This window comes from Cyprinus carpio, chromosome A9 (assembly GCF_018340385.1).
Source record: "Cyprinus carpio isolate SPL01 chromosome A9, ASM1834038v1, whole genome shotgun sequence".
Taxonomy (NCBI): Eukaryota; Metazoa; Chordata; class Actinopteri; order Cypriniformes; family Cyprinidae; genus Cyprinus; species Cyprinus carpio.
Window position 1 is genome coordinate 23,310,660 of NC_056580.1, and position 25,086 is coordinate 23,335,745.

A 25,086-nucleotide genomic window follows, 5' to 3' on the forward strand; every position below is an offset into this window, starting at 1 on the left:
TTTCTGGGATTTTATCAATAACGATAAATAGACAATATTTTGCTGAGTGTGTTATTGTGCTGATATCTTATTTTTAATTGTGCTGACAGCTGACTCCTGAATTTATTATTTTTATCTTTATGCCATTTTTTCTAAAAGTGTGCACCATCTTTTAGGTCAAATACTTGCATTTGGGCTGTTACCAAGCAAATGCAATCAGTATCAACAAAATTGATCTTTGCAATGCAGAGAAAATAGAAGCTGCATTTGAAGTGACATTTAGATGTTTTTATACACTGTTTAATGCAGCTCTGTGGGACATGGAATACTTTAACCTGCAGTTACAAATTAAGCGTCACTATTCGTGTGATAGTAACTATATGAAATTATATATCCATTTTTTTTTCTCCCCACTTCTTAAACTATTGTGAATTTACATTCTGCATTTAAATTTATAGTACCCACTGCAAATCATCCTAGGGGTGGCCACAGGGGTGGCCAGAGTTTATACAGCGGTGGCCGTGGCCACCCCTGGCCACCCCTTGGGGGCGCCCCTGCATTCGATAGAAACCAGGAAACAGGACATTAAAGGTATTTTTCATGAACATCTGTTTGGGGTATTTTACCTTAGCTCGTAAGATGTTCAAACAAGAAATATTGCAAAAAAGTGTGTTTATAATAGAATTCTGCAAACACAAAACAACTCTCACTGAATTCAAAAGATTCCACTTGAAAACCCCAGTTAACGAATCTTTGTGGTGAACCGATTCAAAATATTCGAGTCACTGGAATGAATCAAAATCCCCCTCCACGAGCAGTCAGTCAAATGCGGGTGGAGTCTCCGGACCAGGGCTCTCCATCCAATCAGCGCGAGGCGGATGTTTTATAGCTGCTGTGTGCGCTTCACTTTTACACACTGCACAGGCGCCTGATCCACTGAACTATCAACAAGTGAGGTAAGTCATTATGAAGCATTCCGTTTATATAATAAGGCTAACTTTCTATTTTTATTTATTTATTTGAAACCACTGAAAAGGGTAAATGCAATAAGTTCGCATATGTAATTCGTTCTGGGAAGTGCTGGGGATTTGTCGTGACTTTATGTGGTCATGTAGCCTAATGCTTTTGTCATAATGCTGCGTTATTTTAATTTGATTATTTTTAGGTCTTTTGTGAGTTTCCAGACGGTTTGTTTCACTTCAGCGTTTCTTTTCTCGGATTCAGTCAGTTGTTAAGAAGGGCATTTAATAGCCTCGTACAGTGTAGCTTACAGTATACTGTAGCCTATCGTAGTGTTTTTTTTTGTTTGTTTGTTTGTTTTTGGACACGTACATTTTCAGTAGCCTATAAGTGATTACCAGTAGCACAGCTGTCGTCTTTACCAGTGAGAGAAGAGAGAGAGAGAGAGAGAGATGAAATATGATATCCAGCCTTGTCTTTTCAGTAGTTCGCTCAAATAGTGTCAGAGATTCATGTAGCACTGTCTAAACTGTAAACAGTCGGCATAATTCTAGCTGTTTTTATATTCCTTTTACAGCTACAAATTATAACATTGCTCATTTTCATGTTCTTTTAGAAGATATTGATCTAATTTTTCTTGAGGCTGAAGTGCCTTACCTCAGAAAAAAACACACCTGTCAGCAACATGAATGTCTAGTGCATTCTTCCTTCTGTTAACAATGTAGTTGAAGCAATAGGAATATTCACAATTGATCCAAGTTAAACGTTTTCAAGCTAAATTGTTTGTTGTTGACACATATTTGGCTTTTAAGTTCACGCAAGCTTAAAAAAGGAGACAAATGGCATGTTTGTATTCCGGTATATTAACTACATCTCATTCGATTATGCTAAAATAAAGCAGGTTTTGTTTAAATTATAAAAATATTGATGTTTTAAACCTGCCAGGTATTAATTTCCAACGTTCTAACATTTTTACTTTTTGGTTACATTATTTTTCAGTTGTATGTGTGGTTTCTATTGGATGTTTTTAAAAAGGTCTTCTGTGACATTATCTAACTGCAACCAAAATGCAACGTGCTGTGCTTGCTGGAGCTGAACTGTCACGATCTCACTGTCTTTCGCAGCACACCATAATAGATTAACCATGTACTTGCATCCTATTGGATTCTTAACGTGGCATGTGGTTTTAGCATCCATCACAATAATCAGCTTCTGTTACTGAGCTACTGCAGAACCAGCAATCAATCCTGAGCTGTGTTGCTTATTGCTCACTGTATACTGCCAGTGAATTAATCTTTTATTTCGACATTTTCAAGATGATGCATTTCACATGTCTTGAGTGCTGCCTGTGACAAAGTTTACTGTAAAGAATGGAAGTCGCGTCACTGCAGCATGTGTTCGGCATATTAATGTTATCTACCTGCCTTACGGCCAAGTGTAAAATGAGATGATGTCTCTGCAGAGGGGGTTTTGACAAAGTACAAGCTATCCGTGTAGACTGGTTCCTCAAAGGGCAGTTGTCATCTGATTGATCGGGACAATGTAAGGAGTTCACTGTCATGATCTGTTCTCGAATAAAGTGTTCCTCTCCCTTCTTGTAAGTTTAGAAACCTGAAATTAAAATCTTGATGTTTTCCACACACTCTTGTTGTTCTGACAGAGTTTTATTTTCATTCTTCCATAACACAAAAAACACAGAATCTAAGCTGCTCTGAGCTTTGTTTGAATATCAACTATAATTTAATCATTTTTCAGAAGAATTCAAATATAGTTGTCATACTGACAAGTGACAACTTTTACGATAACTCTGAAGTATTTTACGATAACTCTGAAGTATTTCCTTGTGTAAAAACAACAACTGGGATATTCTGCCTATTGCCTCTTTTGTATTTCACTGATGGGAAAAATTCTGCTTCATTTCTTTGTCCTATCATTAGTTTCTAATAGCCATTAATGAGCATTTTGTTGCTATGGAGCAAATGAGAAATTGATTTGTTTTGTTTTAATAAATCAGTCCTTTCTCATATAATGAGATTATATGCAGCATAACAAATGTATTCATCTGCAAGATTATGAGACTTAAATAATATTGTTTTGTCATGGTTGGAGCCATTTCAGGTTTAGAGCACTATGTGATATGATGTTGCTTTGCATGATACAAAGGATATCTTAATGTAGTTCACCAAAAAGGAAAATTCTGTCACCATTTACTCACCCCCATGTTGTTCTTGCCATTTTGATGAATGTTGGAAACCAGATAGTTTTGGTTACCACTAACTACAATTGTATGGAGAAAAGAAAACTTTTTATGTTCCGCAGAAGAAAGAACTCATACAGATTCAGAATGACAAAAGGTTGAGAAAATGACAGAAAGTTAATTTTTGTGTGAACCATGCCTTTAAAGCCACCTTTAATTCATATTTAAATTGCTCAGATATTAATTAGTGTTGCTTCACGTTAATATCTGTTTGTATGGGTGATTCTTCTGTTCTTCTTTCATTCTTGCAGTTTCCAGACTTGGCAGGAGGGATGTTAAGTGAATGGAGCCCTCTTCACATCCTTCTTCTGCTTTTGGCTTCTAATTAAAACTTGGCTGTAGAACATTTCCCTCTTAAATGTTTAATTGCCTTTCAGATGTTGATGGACTCGTTTGGATTCTCTCCAGACACTTACAATGACTTCAAACACCTGAAAATTATACATCACTACTCCACATGTGCTTACAAGGTGTTAATAAGGAAAAACTCCGTTGTTGGAATGACACCGTGACCTGTAATGTTTATTCATTAATTTTTCAATATGACTTGGATTAACGATGACTGTCCTTGAACTGTAGAGCATTCAGAAAGTTAGAAGCTGGACATGACTTTCCCTGGAGGGGCTCATGCGTCAAGGAAAGTTTTCATCCATCATAGCTGTCCCCTTATCTTGAGATTCTTTTTAGCTGTGATTTGTTTGAGTGCAATGTGTTTTGCGTGTCCCAAGAGTTGCCACTGCTCCGAGAGGAATGGCTTGACAGTAGTGCAGTGTTCCTCTCGCAACCTAGAAGAGATTCCCTCCAACCTTCCTCACGATACTGTGTCGCTTCTTCTATCCTCCAATCACATCACCAAAATCCCAAACCAGGCTTTTAAAAACCTTCCCTGGCTCCAAGAGCTGGACTTGTCATGGAACGCCATCGAAACTGTGGATGCTGGTGCTTTTCAAGGTGTCACGGAGAGCTTGCGGGTGCTCGACCTGTCTCATAATCACATGCAAAGTGTCCCTAAGGAGGCCTTCGCTCGGCTGCATGCCAAGATCAACCTGTCCAACAACCCGTGGCACTGTGAGTGCACGCTTCAGGAGGTGTTGCGCGAACTCAGGCTGGATCCCGAGACTGTGAACGAGGTGAGCTGCCACACCTCTGTTCAGGAAGAGTACGCGGGCAAGCCTGTCATCCAGGTCTTGGATTCGGGCATAAACTTTTGTAACTTCCACCATAAAACTACCGATGTGGCCATGTTTGTCACCATGTTTGGTTGGTTCACGATGGTTATCGCTTATGTCATCTATTACGTACGGCATAACCAAGAAGATGCTAGGAGGCATCTGGAGTACCTCAAGTCTCTGCCAAGTACCTCCCAAATTAGTAAGGACTTTGACACAATCAGCACTGTTCTCTAGCATCAGTCAATGCAGTGTAGGAGTGAATGTGTTTGGCACATTGATGATGGCACAACAGCAAGCCTTATAAGGGAGAGTGGGGTAAGATGTGTCATTTACTCAGTTTGTCCTCAAGGAAAGGAGAAATGAGGAGTCATTGAGAAACCCACATTTGCTAGGCACAAACCGAATCCAAAGTCTTATTTTGCTGCGCATTATTGACATTTTCATATGAAAAGATTTAATTTTCTGAAAATGTTAATTTAAGTATTTTATAATAATAGTATTTTGCATAATTTGAAACAAAGCTTACCAAATGCCAAACATGCATGATATGTATCCTTTATTTATTTATTTGCTTTGACATTCAATTCATTTTGTCTGCTGCAGAAAATTTACTTTGACATGCAAATTGAAAAACTCTTTTACAATATGCAGCTGCCTGAGAGAGAGAATACTTTTTAAATACTTGGCCCAGTTCAATCAATTGTAAGAGAATGATAGATTAGCCACCGACACGTCTTGCACTACTCTTCCCAGGATATAGTCTTATTAGATTTAATTGTGAATGTTTTTCATGGGTTTTCACACAATGAATGTGTTGACAGTTGTTCTGTGATGCAATTCAGTGTTCCCATTCATGTACTTTGTGCCTCACGACAGGAAGCTGCAGAAGCTCCATTTCTTTCTGCAGGTGCTAATCCCATCATTTCTTGAATTGGTTTTATTCATTTGTATGCTAATTTAATGGTGTTTCAGAAAAGAATATTAAATGCTGGATTTATGGGATATTTTTTTCCTTATTTTGTATTGCTGACCAAGTAAAGCAAGTAAATAATCACTGCCAAAAAAAAACAACCATTAATTAAGTTCTGCCTTGATAACTGGAAACTTGCCCCATTTTTTGTTGTATTTACTCAAGTGCCTGATCCTGGTACCTCAGCACCAATACACTGTGCATTGGGCATTATTTGGTTTGCTATCTATATGTTCTTCTACAATCAAAAATAATCCTTTAATAGTGAGTGTAAAGTAGAACAGTGTCATTTTAAGTCAAGTGATAAATTTGGTGTATTTAAAGATTTCTCAGATTGATCTTAGGTCAAATATGTACTCACCTGATCAGAAGATTTCATGAGATGACATTCAAAATGGATTTTGTCACCTGTGTGTTAGTTTAAAAGGGCTTGCAGGTTACATTTCCTGTAGAGTAATGTATATTTCTGTCCACATGTATCAGTTTTTCATTGTGACAAGCCTTTTCAGCTGTAGTGTGTATATCATAGCAAAATAAGAAAATAAAAATGCTGTTAGAAGGACTCTGCCTTCCTGCCTACTTCTAACAGACTTTTAGATTTTTTTCATTGTTTTTAAGTAGCATTCAATCTACTATATGAATGAGCTTTTGCGGACATATACAGCAAACAAAAAATCGATAGCTTGGGTCCTTGATTTTATTTACTTTTGTTTTGTGTGAGTACTAGGCATAAAACAATGCCTTGCAGAAATGTTTGTTGTGCCTTCAGGGATTTTTTGAGGAGTCATACCACTGAGAGTAGATATTATGATTGCTTTCCTGTCCAGGGGGTCCGAGGTCTAGCCGTATGTGAGTCTGTAGCTTTAGATCAATAGCAGATTCATTACAGGGGAAGGTTGGGAATGCTGCAGTGGGCTTTAAGCCATGCTGTTCAGGGACTAGATGGCACCCTCAATACAGTGAAGATCTATCAAACTAAAGTGTAAGAGAAAGTGACTGTGTTTGTGCTTCTGTTTTCAAAGAGAACATTGAATGGGTGGTAAATCTTAGCATTAATGTGATCATGGTTAGCACTTAAGTGCTCCGTAATGATTTACTATTTCTGTTTGTATGTAAACAAATGACCCTATAAGAATGTGTGAATTTATTTATAGTAATGTGTATATATATTAGTAGTAGTAGTAGTTCTGTTTGTTTACCCTACCCAAAGTCATGATTTGCCCAAACATATTGAGAGATTTTGGATCCTATGCAATCAGATTCATTGTCAGTTTCCTTCAATATTGTAAAACTATTTAAAAAATCTATTAGAATTTAATGTACAAACCCATTTTGTGATGACATGCTATTTAAAAAGCTCATTAGCAAATATTAAATCTGGAAGGTGCTTATCTGGACACATTAGCAGGATATTAACTTAAATCTAGGAGATGCTTCTGTGTTATCACTTGGGATGTCAGTGATTTACTATGATTAAAAATAATTTCTGCTGGGTTGTTTCTCAGATATAATGATGAAATGTTAAATGTTTTAATAATCTCTTCTAAAATTGTGTAAATCATTCATAGAAGAAATATTGTTTTAGCAATTTAAAGGTATCGTTCACCCAAAATGAAAATTCGCCAAAAATGTACTTAACCCTCAGGCCATCCAAGGTGTAGATGAGTTTGTTACTTTTGGAGAAATTTAGCATTATATCACATGCTGACCAACGGATCCTCTGCAGTGAATGGGTGCCGTCAGAATGGGAGTCCAAAAGCTGATAATAACATCACAATAATACACAATTAATCCACACGACTACAGTCCATCAATTATTGTCTTGTGAAAAAACATAAATCCATCATTCTGATGGCACCCATTCACTGCAGAGGGTCCATTGGGGAGCAAGTGATGTAATGCTAATTTTATCCAAATCAGTTGCACCAACAAATGCACCTACACCTTTGATGGCCATTTAACAGAGTCCAACCACAACAGTTTGGGGTCAGACTACAACATTTGACTTTAATTCTACAACACTACTGTAACCACAAAGGAGGAAGTTTACATTTTCTTAAGGAAACATTAGCAACTTTCCAAATGTCATCACTGACCTAGTTCACCTCTGTGAGATGGATGTTATTTGAGCATCTCAGCATGGCTTATCCATCAGTATCTGGCAGCATAAATGACGGATGCTCTCTGTGCCCTAATATGACATGCAGTGAACTGGTCCAAAGACACAATTGTTTCACTCATCTTTTTTTCTATTCTGCATGTTGAAGCTGCTTTGTAAACCAGCCATGTGTTTACTGCCCTTTCTAATATATTTACCTTGACATCCTCTTCAGGTCATGCACTAGAAAATGTTTTTATTGATGAAAACATCTTTCATGTCGCTTAGTTGACAAAAGATTTCGCAGTAAGATTCACATTTAATGAGCTCTCAGTCTGCTGGTTGAATTTTTTTTAATAAAAAAATAAATCATCGATTTGTTTTTACTTTCTTTTCTGGCATCCTATAACAAAAAGCTAAGACTTCATGAAAGACTTGAGCCACAAAACATATTTGAAATGGAATAAATATGAATAAAATATTGACCAGAGACGGCATGTGTTCCCACATGATATTTATATTTTCCTTTTAACAACATGCCAGTCGTAATACCACTTGTATATGATTTTTATTTTTTTTTATTTTTTTTATATATATAAATTGATCTTGGTTTGGGCACTAAGAAAAGGCTAATTGAAATAATGTTTTGTTAATCACAATTACTCAACCTGAGCTTTTTTTAAACCACTTTTCCTAAACTATTCATACAAGCCAACAGAAGTGTTTTTCTAAGTGAAGCTCACAGCACTTAGGGCACATTGAAGATTTATTAACTTTTTTTTTCATGTGCTCTAGATTGTCATTTACAGAAGTGTTATCTCTGCTTAGCCAAGTGTCCTCCCACTGAGATGTTTATTTGCTGGTGCTCTTTCACCACAGGGGTAATCTGTGCCATCCAAACACTACTTTCCTCCTAGATTGGTGTATTGAGCCTCCAGCATTTCTCTGACATGTCTTAGTAATAATTTATAAGCTCCTGTGGCTATTTGTTTCTATTTACAGTTTCTGTTACAGTAGCCAAAAAAAAGTTGCACACACTAATATTTTGCAGGACCGCTTCTGGTTTTGATAATATTGTGTATTCATTGTGGCATTGTTTTGACAACTTTATACAACATCACAGCATTTATTTCAGTCATGAGTTGCATTAATTTTTGGCCAAGATCTTGTATTGACAATGGGAGAGTTGAACCACTCTGTAAAGTTGACTCCAGCATATCCCAAAGACTTTCAACAGGGACTCTGTGGTGACCAATTCATACACGAAACGAAAATGATTCCTCATGCTCACTCAACCACTGTTTCACAAATTAAGCCTTGTGAATCTTGGTATTTTCATCCTGGAATATGTACATGGTATGTCTATCAACATGATTGTTTGAGAAGTAAAAAGCTATGCACTGCATAAATTAAGGTTAAAACAATTGTTTGAAAACGTATAACATGATGCCAGAAACATATTAATTACTGTAATAATGAACCAATCCTATATTCTTCAGTATTTGCTTATTTAAATCCAAATGGTGCTTTTTGTATATGTTTCTGAAACAAATATTGATTTTTTTTTTCACATTTCATATTACCTTATTAATAACAGCAGCTCAGCTAATTATTAATTACAGCAGCTTTTGAGCTCCATGGACTTTACAAATGTGTGCAACATCTGATGATCGTGTTTTCCATCGTGATTTGACAATCCAAAGAGCATTTTGTGATTTAGTGGAAGCAAGAATGTCTGACCTTTTGTTTCCAAGAAGTTCACGTGAGCAGTGTTACAAATCTGATTAGTGCTTTAGTGACATATATTGTTCTATGAAGACTTTTTAACATTAATGGAATATTTCCATTGCTCAAAGGTATTTTATAGTGAAAAAACATTCATCAAATAATTTTTTCCACTAAGAAAAAATAGGTTCTTTTAAGAACTGTTCACTGAAAGGTTTGTTGAGGAACCCAAAATGTTTCTTCTGTGACATTGCTCACGAAAACCTCCTTTTGGAACCTTTAAAAGTGATGTTTAATTTTTATTTTTATTTTTTATATATTCATAAACTTTATTCTTGAATCAGAGATTTTTTTAGTGTGATCTCACACATCTCGACTCCACTGTCTGAATGCCTTTACTTTGGTCTGCTGTTGCTTTGCCAAGTGCACAACTAATGGTACAAATTAAATATTTGTTTGCACAAAAATCGCATTTGCCTCCATTCTAATGATGGACGCACTAATATCACAGTCTCTTCACTCATTATCTATTATTACCATCACACAACCAAGGCATCCTGTCATTACACATACTAATTTATGTGAAGGAATGTGACCCTCTACCTCAGTGTTTGTTTGCTTGCTCTTTCTGGCCATTAGCCACATGTGCCATCTGTTCATAACAACATAAACACTTCTAGATTAAACCCCCTGCATTTTCTTCCTGCACCACACAGCCATTTGTCCTTGTTGGCTTGCACTACCTTTACTGCCAACATATCCCCCCCGATGGCATTCAGGTGTAATTTGTATGTTGGATGGGGACACAGTTAGACAGCACCCATGCTGTGTCCCTTCAGACTTTTGTGCCTGTTAAGGTCCCACACTTCCCTACCCTACCCTTCCCTACCATACCCTATCCTTCCCTACCCTTCCCTACCCTACCCTACCCTATATATACAGTAATTATTCTATATTGTATATAATTTAAATTTATTTTAAAACGTGGCTCTAGAACATCATACCTTCTTCCTCATATTTATTGGGAGGTCCAAACTGATTTCTAATATGCATTCTCAGAGCTATTTAATATTAGAACATATTTTTTCATGCAAATCTTTTAACTTCATGCCTCATAAAAAGTAGACATCCTCATCTGAAATTCATGGACCGAGGTCAGGGTTTCTTCACTGTGTTATTTGTATGATCTATTTAAAAGATATGTGATGCCAGTAATTGACTTCCATTCTAATTCCACTCCTGGTTTAATTAAATCTGTAAATCTGGATCAACAACAACTAGAAGTTAAGTTTTTATATACAAGTTTTTTTTTTTTTTTGTTTAATAAAGTAATTAGGTCAACAACTTTATATTTTGTTTTCCGTCTTTCTTATAAACAAACAAACTGTGATGCAGTGACCTTTTTTTATGGCATTAATTCTAGCATTGCTGATTTAAATAAGCTTTTTTTTGTTGTTTTTATTTTCTTTTTTGCGGGGAAGACATTCAAATTTGAGTTATTTTTGCATAAGTGTGTCAGTGTGTTCACATTTACCTTGATTCCTGCTTAATTCTTTATCACGTGTTGATTAGGCATCTGGCAGACCTCGTTTGTGGTTTTGTGCAGACGCTAAAATGAAATTCTGCATAAAATGAACCCTCGATGGCCTGGAGAACATGCATAAGATCAAAAAGACCATAATGGAGGATGCATGTGCACTCTTTTGTTTTCTCAAGCTCTTGTTTCATTAATGAAGCTTCTTTCATCTGCTTTCCCATTCACTGATTTTTTTTTTTCTCTGAGCGTTGAGAGCTTCCTGTGTGTTGATTTCCTGTAGAGGCTAAGGAGCTTTAATATTCTAGAATTTGAGCCAAAGTGTGAGTGCCCATTAGATTTATTATAAGGAACAGTGTAAGTGAAAGGGAGAAAAAAATCATTTGTCATTTCAAATCTGTATGACTTTCTATCTGCTGTAGAACACAATGAGAAATTTCAAGGAATTGTAGACATACTACTGGTCGTTTTTCCTAATGCATTTTCAGTGAATGAGAACTGAAGCTTTTCAAACTTTCAAAATTATGCAAAAGCACCATAAATGTATCATAAAAGTGGTCCACATTCTCTATATTCCAGATCTTCTGAAGTCATACAATAGCTTTGTGTGAGGAATGAATCTTACCAATTAATTGTTTTATTCAGTTCACAAAATCATTCTAAATGACTCATTTACGAATCTGACTGATCCGGTTTTCGAGCTCCGATGCAATGATCAGCAGTTAAAAGCACACAAGGGGAAGATTATCATCAAGTATTATGTAAAAAAAAATAAAAATAAAATAAAAAGATTTTTCAAGTTGTAAATAAAACAAAGATTACTGGAGTAGAGGTGAATTCAGGTAAATCAGGTAAATGTCCCAATTACCTGAATTCACCCCTACGTTTTACTAGAAAATATTATTGAAATATTTTAAAATTTCATGTTTAATTCAGTGTTTTTGTGATTATTTGTGAAATTTACTAGTAATTTCTCAACAAAAATAGTTTCTACACCATTTTTTTTTCAGTGCAATTTCTTACATTTTGGTCTGTTCCTCTCATAAATCTATGTTTGACTTCAGAAGACTTTGAATATAGAAAACTCTTCAGATTCATTGTAGTTGCATGGAAAAAAAAAAAAAACCCATAAAAACAACCAGGACATTTCTCTATATGTGTTGTGGAGAAGAAAGTTGCATGTTTTGGAAGGACTTCAGGGTGAGTAAATTATCTGTTCTGTTAAATGAGGAAGTGCATCTATTTCCATGCACTGATGAAAGGCTCATCCATTGATGACATGAGTAAATTTAGACTGCATGAAGACTATCTGTGTTATTCAGCATGTCACGCCAACTCTCACCCTCTCCCACCACTTCCTCCTCAAACAGGCGGTCAGTCTGTCTTCACATTCACAGTGTGTGTGAGGGGGAGAGTGGGTGTTATTTTAGGTGTGTACAGAGTGTTTTATTTTTTTTTATATTGTGTATATATTGTTTTTTTTTGGAATATTTCACATTGCACTGAAAACCCCAAAGTCAGAGAGGGCACTTTGCAACCTTATTTCGGAAGTCCCCTACATGCCACATAGGTACCTTAAACGTTCATCTCACTACCTCAGGAATGTACACAGAAACATTTGAAATTCAGACTGTAAAGGTTTTATCGATTTGTTTTTAGTAATAAAAGAACAAATTGGTTATTCTTTAAGGGTTGTGTACATGGTTTGATATGCATTTAAACCCCAAACTCTCATGCATGTAAAGAGGATTTAAAATGCATGTAAAGACATTTGTGATGGGAGGCTCCATTTATGTAGATTTGACGGAAAAAGTGCATCATTAAAATATGTTATTAATTAACAAGCCTGAGATTCAGCAGTAAATTCATTTTTTGCCTAACTTGGCAGGGAGAGCTTCGTCTAGGGAGATTAATGGCATGCTGTAAGCACATTGAATGTGTTACACCTCCTTGGCTGTAGATTTCAGAAGCACAGAAATAAATCAATACTGTCCACCCAAAACACTCAGTTTGAAAATGCCCTCTGTCAGACAGGGCTCATCTAATGCTCTGCCTAATGGGTAAAGGAGCCTTCCATCCAATAAAGAGACTAATGCACTTTGAAGAGAAGAAGGACTTGCTTTGGTGTAGTGCCAATGTATTAGCATTAAAATCAGCTTCACAGTGCTTTGTCACTCAGAACTGTGTGTCGCAGGGCTCTGCTCTTAGCCGAACGTGATTATAGTATAAAACTTAGATCTATGATCTTATTTGCATTTTTTGATAATGAACATGGAATCTCCTGTTGTTGCGTCCCATCTGATTATTACAGGCTCCTATTCCTTATTTCCCTTCAGCTCAATACCAGCACTTTGGTTACAGAATATAGAAGACGAATAACTTAATTAAGTGAAGGCCCAGGGTTTGACTGTGTATTTTTTTTCTGCAGTTATCCCCTGCTAGTAGATGGCATAAGTACACCATTAAAAGGGAAATGCGTGTTTTTAGAAGATGTTTCACAAATTACAGTCTGTTTTGTAGGGCTCTTAGCAGCATGAAACAGACTTTTCTTTTCAGTCTTCAAAAGTAGTTGAAGCTCTAATTTAGAGAGAATAGTCACATGGCATTTAATGTTTAGGTGATTGGCTCGGAAATACTTGTGGAGTGCCCATTAAACAAAAATGGCAGTATTCAGGCTACATGAGCCAGCTGAGCCATTGCCAATGAAATAATTGTGCAGGGCAACGGTGGCGCAGTCCAGATAAGATTTGTACACTTAGACACAAGAGTGGTGCAAGATGCACATTCTTGATGATTTCATGTTTATAATCTGAAATCCCATTTCTGAAGACCCACTGGAACAATTTACTCATTTTCATTCACCAAAAATACTCATAAAGTTCTCTTATGTTGTTCACTTAGAGGTAAAAAGAAACTCAATATATACAAACAGTGTTTAGATATGTAAAATATATGTAGATAAATAAAGATATGTTTAAATTTATAAATGTGTAGTGCTCTTTCCTCTTAATAACAAAATAAACACAATAAATGACAATGGTGAGAAAACAGCAGTTAAGTATCTGATCAGTGCGATGAGGATGTGTTTGCACCAGCTCTGCAATCCACTCTTTGCTGAGAGTTTGATTGACAGGCAATCTGACCAATCATAACACAGAATCTGCCATTTTGTCCAACAATCAAACCAGACAGGAGAGTAGATTAACATCAGTGGACTTGAACTTTAAAATTTATTAATGTCTTTCCGTGGCTTTGTCCGTGTCCTTTTTGCTCTGCAATGTATTTTTCACTGTTTGGGAACATGATGTGTGGTGAGAGAGCACCATGGCATGTCAGACGTAGCGACAGTAACTAAGGGCCCTATTTTAACAATCTAAATGCAAAGTGTAAAGCGCATGGCACAGGTGCACTCAGGGCGTGGGTAACGCCCGGGTGCATGGTCTAAACGGGTTGTCCCTATTCTCTTAATGAGTAATGGGTGTTTTTTGGGCGTAGTGTGCAATAAACCAATCAGAGTCTCATCTTCCATTCCCTTTAAGAGCCAGTTGCGCTCATGCCATGACGGATTTGCTATTTACACGGCGGAATTTGGAGAGCGCAAAGACAGAACGTGTCTCCGAGATGAAACGGAGCTGCTCGTGTGCGAGCAAATAGCCTAATTCTAATACATGCGATGACTATCCATTATGACATGTAGGCATTTTTGTATTTAATTAGCCTACAAAAAATTATTATGCATTGCAATCATTTAATTTTTAATATTTGGCATGTTTGTGTGCTGCTGTGCGTCCCTGTGTTTAATAAGCAGCGTGTACGCGCGTTGTGGACCCGCCTATACTAACGCGCTCTTTAAATAACAAAGAAAAAACATTGCACCAGACTTTAGACCAGGTTTGAATTGGTCTATGGCGCAGTCTATTTTCAGCTCATTAAAATAGCAATGCGCCTGAACACACCTCTTTTTTAGACCACCACGCCAATGGGTGCACAAATAGGCGCAAATGCATTTGCTAATTAAACGACGTGGCGCTGGACGGCAAAATGCGACCGGTGCTGGACTGAAACTAGCAAACACACTTGCGCTGCGCCTTGCATCGCATTGCACCGGGTGTATGATAGGGCCCTAAGGGTTTGTGGGTCTTTGCAAAGGGTCATTCCGGCACTCCAGCCAAGTCACGTTTATTTATGTATCACATTAAACAATAGATTGCTTGTGGACATTTGACCTCGGTGAACTTATTAGAAGAAATGACCCGGAGGAGATTTCCACGTCAAAGAAGTCGGGCCCCAGAGCACACCTACAAATTGATCCTTCACAATGACCCCCCCCCCCCTTACTTACTGTTGCACAAATCATGTTCTCATGCAGTGAAAAATACATGGTGGACACTGACAACATGCCGATAGACAAGACAGAGCAGGTTACTTTTGGCATGAAACAAAGTCTCAGCCTTCAAATTTGTCATTTTTAAAGAAATTCAAACTATAAATACCATTTTGTGGCTCTTTAATGTGTCGTGACAGATCGCTGTAGTGCCTCAGTTCAAGCAGCATGTAAACCAATCATCTCTTCCTCTTTACTATAGCACAAAATAAACATGAATGAACATCAGAAGGTATCTTGTTACAACCGCGGAAAGACGTCAACACAGACCAATTTTCAAGTTCAAGTCAATGTTAATCTACTCTGCTGTCTGGTTTGTTTGTTGGACAAAATGGCAGATTCAGCATTATGATTGGTCAGATCGCCTGTCAATCAAACTCCTGGAGAAGGGTGAATTACATAATCACCATGGACCAATGGTAGTTTGACGTGTTTACCAGTTTGAAGCTGTTTTGAACTCCTGAAACAAAATCCAAACAAGCTTCATTTTGGTCTGATTTTGTTTGAACTGAATTAGTTTTTTTAATTTTGCTTGAAGTATATCTAGCCCTTAACTATGCATATGCCATATTTGTGTGTAAATTTTGCGTGCAAACATTTCCTTGCCTCTGTCAAGTTCACAATAAAATGTACCCTAAATTTAAGAAAAAATAGAGCTGATCGATATGACACATATGCAAAAAGTGCATACTCCCAATGGTCTTAGAAAGAAATAACTGTTTTTGAGAATGCCACACTTTCTTTACTTGTTTCCTTGCTGCTTGTTTGAATTGTGCAGAAATATCTGATGTTCGGTGAGGAAGTGCGAGCAATCAGAAGAGAACTGATGCTAATCAATGCTGAAGTCCTTTTAACCACGTGTTATTTTCTCTAAATCCCCAATCCCAAGCATCAAAATTAAAACCTTTGTAATGCTCTGTCTTTCCATTTTATATTTTGTTTTTCAATTTGACATTTTTACATTTAATTTTCTTCAGTCCTTTGGAAATGTGAATTAATTTTGTTCCATCTGTGGGGTTCAGTTTTTCATCGTCTTGATGGAGTCTCAGAGGTGTTGTCCGTTTTGACAAGTGATTACAAATCTAATTACATCTGCTCCTGGGATTGACTTGCAAGTGAAGTGCTCTGTAGAGCCATTCACTCAATGTGGTTTCATGTGGTCTGTTCAGGGTGTATTAGGTCAGTGCTCTTTGCTTTGAATTGGCTAGTGATTGCTGTCCATGCTACTCATGTATTGTATTTGGAGAGCAACAGATTTTAAGGTAGCAAAGACACAAACAAACTTAGTATTGATAAGGTGTTTGAGGAACATATAAGGGAATTCTCATGTTAACTGAAATGTTTTTAACTGAACTTTTTAACTGAACTATAACTGATTTTATCAGCTACATTCAAATGAGTGAATTAGTAAAATACATTTTTAGTAATGAGAACAAAGAAAGATTATACCGAATAATATATATATATATATATATATATATATATATATATATATATATATATATATATATATATATATATATATATATATATATATATATATATATATTATATATTATATATATATATGTGTGTGTGTGTGTGTGTGTGTGTGTGTGTGTGTGTGTGTGTGTGTGCTCTCCAACATGATTAGTGACCTCAGCCTTTTATTATCTTCTTTGAACCATGGCAGATGTACAGATATGTAATAACACAGGTTCTAAATTATGCTCATTATAGTCTCACTATAGTCTAGTTATATACAGGGAAAAATGGGATGATGGTATTTGACCTTTAGTATGTACTCTTTAAAGCCCTGGTCACGTTTCATTGTGGTGCAGGATTCCACGTTGCTGGCAGTTGCTTAGAAAACTGTCCAATTAGAAAGAATAGAGTGAGTTTTATTGTGTCTTTATCGAATTGGTCTTTCATTATGTAGTGTCTTTTACAAGCTAAAGTACATGTCGTCTTTAAAAATCTGGAAGAGTTTCAACTGCTCCTATGGGTCTTGGACAAAGAATTAATCAGTAATTAAAAGTCTAGATACATTTACAGTTCTATATAATGTATACATTTTGATTAGAAACTAGCATTACTAGCATATCTTACTCTATAAACATAATAAATAAGAATTATTGACATAAACTATATTGGAAAAATTCAAATGCCATTACTTAAATTTGTTAAATCCTATTGTATCGTTGTATTTTGTGCTTTTTGTCATTTTTGAGCTTGACAGACAATGAACTGTTGTTCCACTGAATAAACAGCATACAAAGACATGACAGTAAGTAAATAATGGCATTTTTTAAAACTATTCCTATAATCGGCCATTGGACCATAAAGTCAAACCTCTTTATACATAGCGTTATTATTTTTCTTCTGATCAGAGTTCATAACCTTCATCCCTGTCGTGCAGTATGAGGGAACAACGTTCTTATGCTGCATCTTGATTGTTTTACCCTTCATGATGACCCCGACTGAGACGGGCTGCATAATAGGTTTAAGTGAGCCAATTCTCAGAGAACAGATGTTATTGGAACAGTGAAGCACAGTGGTCAGCAGGCTGGAAGTACAGAGACACTTCAGTAATCTCAATCTAGAAATATCCACATGATTCTCTGGTCCTTGAGCTATTTGAGATTGATAAAGATGTGTTGAATGTCTCCACCGTGCCAAAAATATGTGCATTATTGTAATGGAAGTCATTTTTATGCACTTTAAGAATATTAATATAAGATTTTTATGGTACATTTTCGGACTCTGAAATAGTTATGTGAAAGAGCCAAACAACTTCCTTTAATTTTTCTGAGAAAGAAAATGTCTGTAAACTGCAAAGTCAATGGGTACATTTACCACTTGTTCAACTGTCGTAGCCCAAGCTCTTATGCTTTCTGGGTGATTCTCTAGGTCAAGCAATGAACTGAATGTCATTATCCAGATGTCTTTTGCAGGAACCCATACAGCAATGAATGAATGAATGATTCAGTCAGTCAATCTCTATACTTATAAGTTACAATTTCTATACTTGCAAGTTACACACATCCCAGTCCCTTGCATGCTTTATTAAATATTTTACTTAATTTGATAATTAGCTATCTAAGCAGTTGATAAAAGTGAAGTACTTCAAGTCCATTAAATTCATACTGTAGAACTCAGAAAATGCATTGCTCCTCTTTGTTCTTAAAAAAATTGCTCAAATATACCCTTGTGTCCTTTATGGTAATTTCACTTTTATTTAGCACAGATGTTTTATTTGTTTTTTAAGACTGGTTTGGGGGTTGAAGAACTTGCCTAATTAAAACACTGTCTTTTTATCCTTCTCCATTAGCCTCTGAGCTAAAAATCATTATAATTCACACGTTGTGCTTTAGTGTATTGGCTGAGATAGTCACACACACTGTACTGGCTGAGGAGTTTTTTTGTAATCAGGCATAGATTAGAACACTCATTATAGAGGTTGGAAATGTGACTTGTAATTTCAAGGGCCATGAGTCATATATCCATTCCCACTTCATTTGCTGCATGTAAATTTGCTGATAACTGATAAGTTAAGCTGTAACTGGGCTGGCAGAGCATAGCCAAGTTCACAATTTCAATTCCCAAGTAATGCATGTTCTAATAACATGTATAGCTTGAATGCACTTCAAGTCGCTTTGTATAAAATTATTCATCCAAATGGATAGATGTAAGTTTGATAAGGTTAACAAAAAGTGAACGCCATGTATTTTTGGAAAAAAATGGAAATACATCTGAAGTGTCTGAGTTTAAAGGGGTCATATGATGCGATTTTAAAATTTTCCTTTCTCTTTGGAGTGTTACAAGCTCTTGGTGCATAAAGAAGATCTGTAAAGTTGCAAAGACTAAAGTCTGAAATCCAAAGAGATATTCTTTATAAAAGTTGAGTCAACCACGCCCTCCTAAAACAGCTCGTTCTAACACGCCCCCACAAGTCTACGTCACTATGTGGGAAGATTTGCATAACGCTGCCCAGATGTTCACGCAAAGAAAGAAGGCGTACCTTTTATTCTCGTTGTAGTATTGTTGTTGCCACCGCCGCCATGTTGTATAGACGCTGTGTGTTTCACTGTGAAAATGAAACTACTTTGTTTGGCCTTCCAAAGAGTACGATATCCACTTCGTCATTCCTGGAGCTGATCCTTGCTGGTCACTGAGGAAATGCATCAACTTTGCACTTTCACCGTGGACAAAGTGGAGTCCAGTCCGGGGTCATCACATGTGGATGCCACAAGCCCGTCGGACGCTCCTTCGTAGAATCTGCCTGCTGCAACGTTCTCAAGCCGCCAGCCTCCGCTCACTCTAGACCACGGCTCACTCTAGGCCTCTGTCCTCTGCTCACTCAAGTCCGTGTGTGTGTTTCATTGAGAAAGCGAAACTACTTTGTTTTTGCCTTCCAAAAGTGGACACGACTAGAAATCATGTTTATATCACGTTCATAATGGGTTTTATGTTTATGTCTCGTCACTCCGGCCGGACAGGGCATCACAATATGTTAAGAGGCGTAACATTTCCATCACACGCTTGAGGTATTCGGCCAATCACAACACACTGGATAGCTGGCCAATCACAGCACACCTCTCTTTTCAGCCCGATGAGCTTTGTAAAGATTGACGCATTTCTGAAAGCAGGGCATAGATGAGAAACAATAATTCAAGTTTATTCAATTCAATTCAAGTTTATTTGTATAGCGCTTTTTACGATACAAATCATTACAAAGCAACTTTACAGAAAATTAAGTTTCTACAATATTTAGTAGTAGCTTATCAGTGGTGAATGTTAGTTCATGTGCATATAGCAGAAATGTTCAGAAAAATCAATAAAAAGACGTAAACAAACAGACGATTAACACTATTAACAGCAATTATGCAATCAAACTTATAGCAAAATGTGGTAGTTCTGTATGTTGTCTCTGGGTTAGCATCATCTGAGGTCCTCTGAGGGGTTGGCATCATCTCTTCTCAGGTGTTCTGGATCCAGACTGGAGCTTGTGTAAATCCTAGTTACCACGGGATGTAAATCCCGTGGCAAAGTAGAGAAACAAATAGAGACATAATTAGCGTAGCTGCTGTTCCAGCCAAGTAAAATTAATTCGTTTAACCCAAGCTAAAGAATAATAATGCACATTTGATCAGATATAACTGCAGTCCAAAATTATGAGATGCATTATTTGAATGCTTGGCCAAAGAGGTGTGTTTTTAATCTAGATTTAAACAGAGAGAGTGTGTCTGAGCCCCGAACATTATCAGGAAGGCTATTCCAGAGTTTGGGAGCCAAATGCGAAAAAGCTCTACCTCCTTTAGTGGACTTTGCTATCCTAGGTACTATCATGAACAGTATGTGGAACAGTATGTGGAAAATAATGTGTTTTTGAACCTTAAACCGCATAAACACATTTCATTACACCAAATACACAAAATAATTTTATTTTTAGCAGCATCATATGACCCCTTTAACATGCTGGAACAACCTCTAGTTTGTCAGACAACACGTCAAAGGTGTTATGGGTGGTTGCCAGGGTGTTATTATGTGGTTGCTAAAGTTTTTAATGTAATATGCGTACTATTTTAAATAGGATTTAAGGTGTTTTTGATTCCTTTTCAGTTTTCTTTGGTGGTTGCTAGGGTGTTCTGAGCAGTTGCTTATGGGCTTGAGTAAAATGAACCCAAGTCTCTGTGACCTTATTTTCCCTAGATATAAGTCAGTGGAATTTATTTTAGTCCACACTTCTCCTCAACAAGCCATGATTTGCACTTGTGTTATTTAAAGTGGAAAGACTGAATGAATGAAAGCCTGTCACCCTATAAACATTGTTCATTGCTTAACAGAACTATAATTATGTACTTTGACAAATTGGGAGACAAAGATGTGTGTCATTCTGTTATTGATCTAAAATATCGATCACAAAAGATTAAACCCCTTGGTGCACTGCTTATCACACACACACAACTATAATGAACCGGGTAAGAGGGGGATAAAAAGGAGAAACTGTCACAGAGACAACAACATCTACAGCACCAGTGCATAAAGCACCTTAAGTTTTTTCCTTAAGTATGAGACTTAAGGCGTGATTTCCCCTTACCTAAGGGAATGACTTAAGGGTGTTCCATATAATCCCTTAACACTTCCCTCAGCAAAGGTAAACTGTTAAGTGTTTCACGACAGCGACCCAGGTTTTGCCATTAAAAAAATCTGTTGCCATGATTATTTGTTAATGCAGATAGCGTAAGTTTTCGCAGAAAACATTATAACATGGATAAAGAAAACAAAAACGAAAACCATATACAGTATGAAAGAGAGGGCCCAGATGAGACTGAAACTCAAATTGATAATTCACTCAAAACTGAAAATTCTGAAAAATCATTTACTCACCCTTGTGTCAGTTAACACATACTTTTATTCATATTTGGACAACAAATAAAGATCTCTCATCATTTCTGTCCATGTAGAGGTTTTCAGGTAATAGTGTGAATAAATATATATTTAAATGCAAAGAGACAAGATCAAGTCTATGCATGACGTTTTATTCGTATCCAAAAGCACTAAACTCTAATGCGGTGTGTGTTTCATTCATACTTGAAGCCGGAGGGTGCTCTTGTGCTGAAAGTCCAAACCGGATTCTTTTATAAGCTGAATAAAAAGCAGAAACGTAAACACAATAAACTCATGATTGCAGCAATATGTGGTTTATGTGTGTTTTAAATCATCTCCAGGTAATATGTAGGAAAATACAGGAATAAAATATTATAGAATATGAATTTGCTCTCGAGTGTGACACACTCACGTTTGAGCTAATTATGTGATGTATGTGATTTGATCAATGTTTATATGTGAATAAATGTGTAAATTAAAACCTGTTTAACATATAAAGCAGCCGATCTTTTGTGTAACACTTAAGGTGACATTTTCCAACCCTTATGTTACCCTTAGGAAAATGACAGTTAAGGGGCTTTATGCAACACTTAATGGGTTTTAAGGGATACTATTATTGATCCCCTTGAGTAGCATCTCTACAGCACTGATGCTTTTTTAGCACTCTTTACTTTCATCTTTGCCAATAAATGAGCCGAACTGCACAAGTGCTCTCATGGAAAGCATCATCATCATCATCTATCCACTCATAACTTCACAAGCACAGCATCACTTCTTTCCCTGTACTTTGCAGTCTAGACTCAAAGGAAATTTTAGATGGCTTAAAGGGATCTAAGACTACAAGCACCATTTTGATTTCCATTTCAGCTTTTTAGTCGAAAGTCAAGAAAGGAGGATGATGCCATAATTTTCCAAGAGGTTAATGTATCCATAAACTCATTCCAGGTTCCCTCTGTAGACCATTGTATGATTGCTTTCTTGAGCACTTCTTTCGTCCTATAGAGGGATCAAGGGGATAATGTTTCAGCAGAGCTTTATCACTCCACACATCTCATCCCTGCTCACAGTTTGTTCTGTCAGTCATCTCCATAAGAGCTTTCCTCTCTGTCACTGGCAATACATTGCAGTTGTAGCCTCTACACTTCTTTCACCTTGATATATCATACTAAATGGCATATTTTGAACAATAAGTTAGTTCATCCAAAAAGGAAAATATGAAAATGTTTAAAGTAAGAAATAAAGTCAAATTTTGAGATATCCTGTAAAGTCTGTAAATACTCTCCAGTTCAGAAGTTTGGGTTCAGTAAGATTTTTAAATGTTTTTGAAAGAATTTTCTTATGCTCAAGAAGGCTGCATTTATTTGAAAAATAAATAAATAATAATAAATAAAAAATACAGAAAATTAATATTTTCTTTTAAAATATATTTTAAAATGTAATTTATTCTTGTGATGTCAAAGCTGAATTTTTAGCTGCCAAAATTGTGAAATAATATTAAAGTTTAAAAAATATTGATTAATTTATTATTCTTGTCAAAGCAAAGATACATTTTCATTATTCTGATCTTCAGTGTCACATGATCCTACATAAACCAATCTAATGTGCTGATTTGGTGCTCAATAAACATTTCTTTTTATTATAAATAATGAAAACAGTTGTGCTGCCTAATATTTTTGTGGAAACTGTAATACAGGATTTCAGGATTTTTTGCTTTAATAGGAAGTTCAAAGAATATATTTTATTTGTAACTGAAATCTTTTGTAATATTTTAAACGTCTTTGCTGTTACTTTTGATTAATGTGTCCTTGCTAAATAAAAGTATTAATTAAAAAAACACTCTTACTGATCTCAAAAAATTAAATTACCAAAAAATGACAATAATGAGGAAATATGAGTAAAAACGGTGCAGTTTTGAAAAATAGAGTTGCATATTTTCATAAAATTTAAATTTGCTTTTTATTAATTAAGGTATTTATTTGCAGTGAAAAACATCTTATATTTTATGCTTTATATTTTTGCTGATTTTAAAATATAATTAGGCTTGTTTGACAAGGCAGTAGGGTACTGGTAGCCATGTAAGCTACAAAAAAAAACAAAAAAAAAAACATGCAGCTTTCTGGTATTCAGCTTGCCACTTCAGTTAAACTAAATTTTAACTAAAGTTGTTCAAAAGAAAATTTGTTTGTATACACTTGAAATACGTTTCTGGCTCCACAAGGCATTACTTTGGACCCATTCCAATTGATCATTTAGGAAAAATCAATGCCAAAGGCACCTTAGGCTCAAGCTTTTTCAGGCTTCCTGACTGTGACCCCTCTAGATAACGTAATTACACACTAATCATGAATTGAATGTGTCTCTGCCGTCCCTGTGTGCCCATTCATTGGCCTCAATTTCCAGGTGATTGTACAATTGTCTGAATTCACTGCAGCAGAAACAAAAAAGCAGGAGGTAGAAGGATGATTGAATGAAGTACTTTTTTTTTTTTAACCAGATTGGTCTTTACCAGTATTTGTAGTATACATTGTGTGTTGGACTGTATTGTTTATCTCTGTGAACCAGATCAGCAAATTAGCAGAAATTACAAGCTGGCAAAATTGATTTATTGTTGGGTAGGTCAGCTTAAAGTAGAATATTCCACCATAAATCTTTGCAAAGCATGTTATAACTTATAACCAAGATCTGTCTGGATGCTTTGAGTACCAACTAAAAGAGGTTGAGCTGGTGCTGAAGCATTTGTTGCTCCAATTCCCTGTATTCCTTAACTGCACAAATGTTTCAATGAAATCCCAAGGGGCCATGTGACAACGTACATAGACACTATACAGGCCCAGCTGGAAGAAGGATGAGAACTGCCTCAGACACACTAGGACCGGCTCATATGGGCAGAGTGGGTCATGCCTCATGCTGAGAGGCATTAATCAAAGCTATCTGTGTTCCCAGTGCCCACAGGTAGGAAAGGAGAGATGTCTACCATAACTAAAAGAGAGAGAATGGCTGGCAGCAGATTCTTCCATTAGCTGCTTCCACACATGCAAATGTTCCTAGCAGGGCCCTTCCACCGCTTATGAGGAGACAGGAAGTATAAATAGCAGGAATTGTTGAAATCTCATTGACTTTTCATCAGTCTCTAGTTTTTCTACAGAAACGCTGTCGCCATTATTCTGTCACATCATTCTAATCCTGTTTCCTTTTGGACGCTGGTTTTCACCCTTAAGCATCTCTTTTCTTTCCAGCATTAAATGGTGTGCATTGGACTTCATCTGACACCAAAAGTCAGAAACGGATAGAAATTTAGGTTGTTTTTACTGAAACTCTTCAGTTTTTCTTCATTATCATACATGTCAATCATACATCATAGGCAGTGCCTCCTCAAAATATTGGATGAGAAAAAATTTGTAGTACAAAAAATAAAAAATGCAAATATTACAAAATATAGCATTAAAGGTGTATAAATTACTTGTTTTTCTAAAGAAACATTGTCCAACAGCAATACCAGCAGGTAAACATACAGCTGGAGTCCGCATCTCTCTTGCCTGACCTGAGCTCAGTGAATTTTAACAGACCCTCTAAAGCATGTGGTGATGGGGGGTATTTAAGAATGAGTGGGGGAAAGTCACGTGAGAGGAGGCAATGCC

The 25,086-nt window shown here is 36.4% G+C and overlaps 1 protein-coding gene across 1 annotated transcript; it reads left to right on the forward strand.

The window, feature by feature from the left end:
• Positions 1 to 642: 642 nt before the first annotated feature.
• LOC109081635 (leucine-rich repeat-containing protein 3-like) lies at positions 643 to 5,900 on the forward strand. The gene is made up of 2 exons (XM_019096608.2): positions 643 to 935; positions 3,448 to 5,900. Exon 2 carries the CDS (start codon positions 3,802 to 3,804, stop codon positions 4,600 to 4,602), a length of 801 nt encoding a protein of 266 aa, XP_018952153.1. The 5' UTR covers positions 643 to 935; positions 3,448 to 3,801; the 3' UTR covers positions 4,603 to 5,900.
• The last annotated feature ends 19,186 nt before the right edge of the window (positions 5,901 to 25,086 follow it).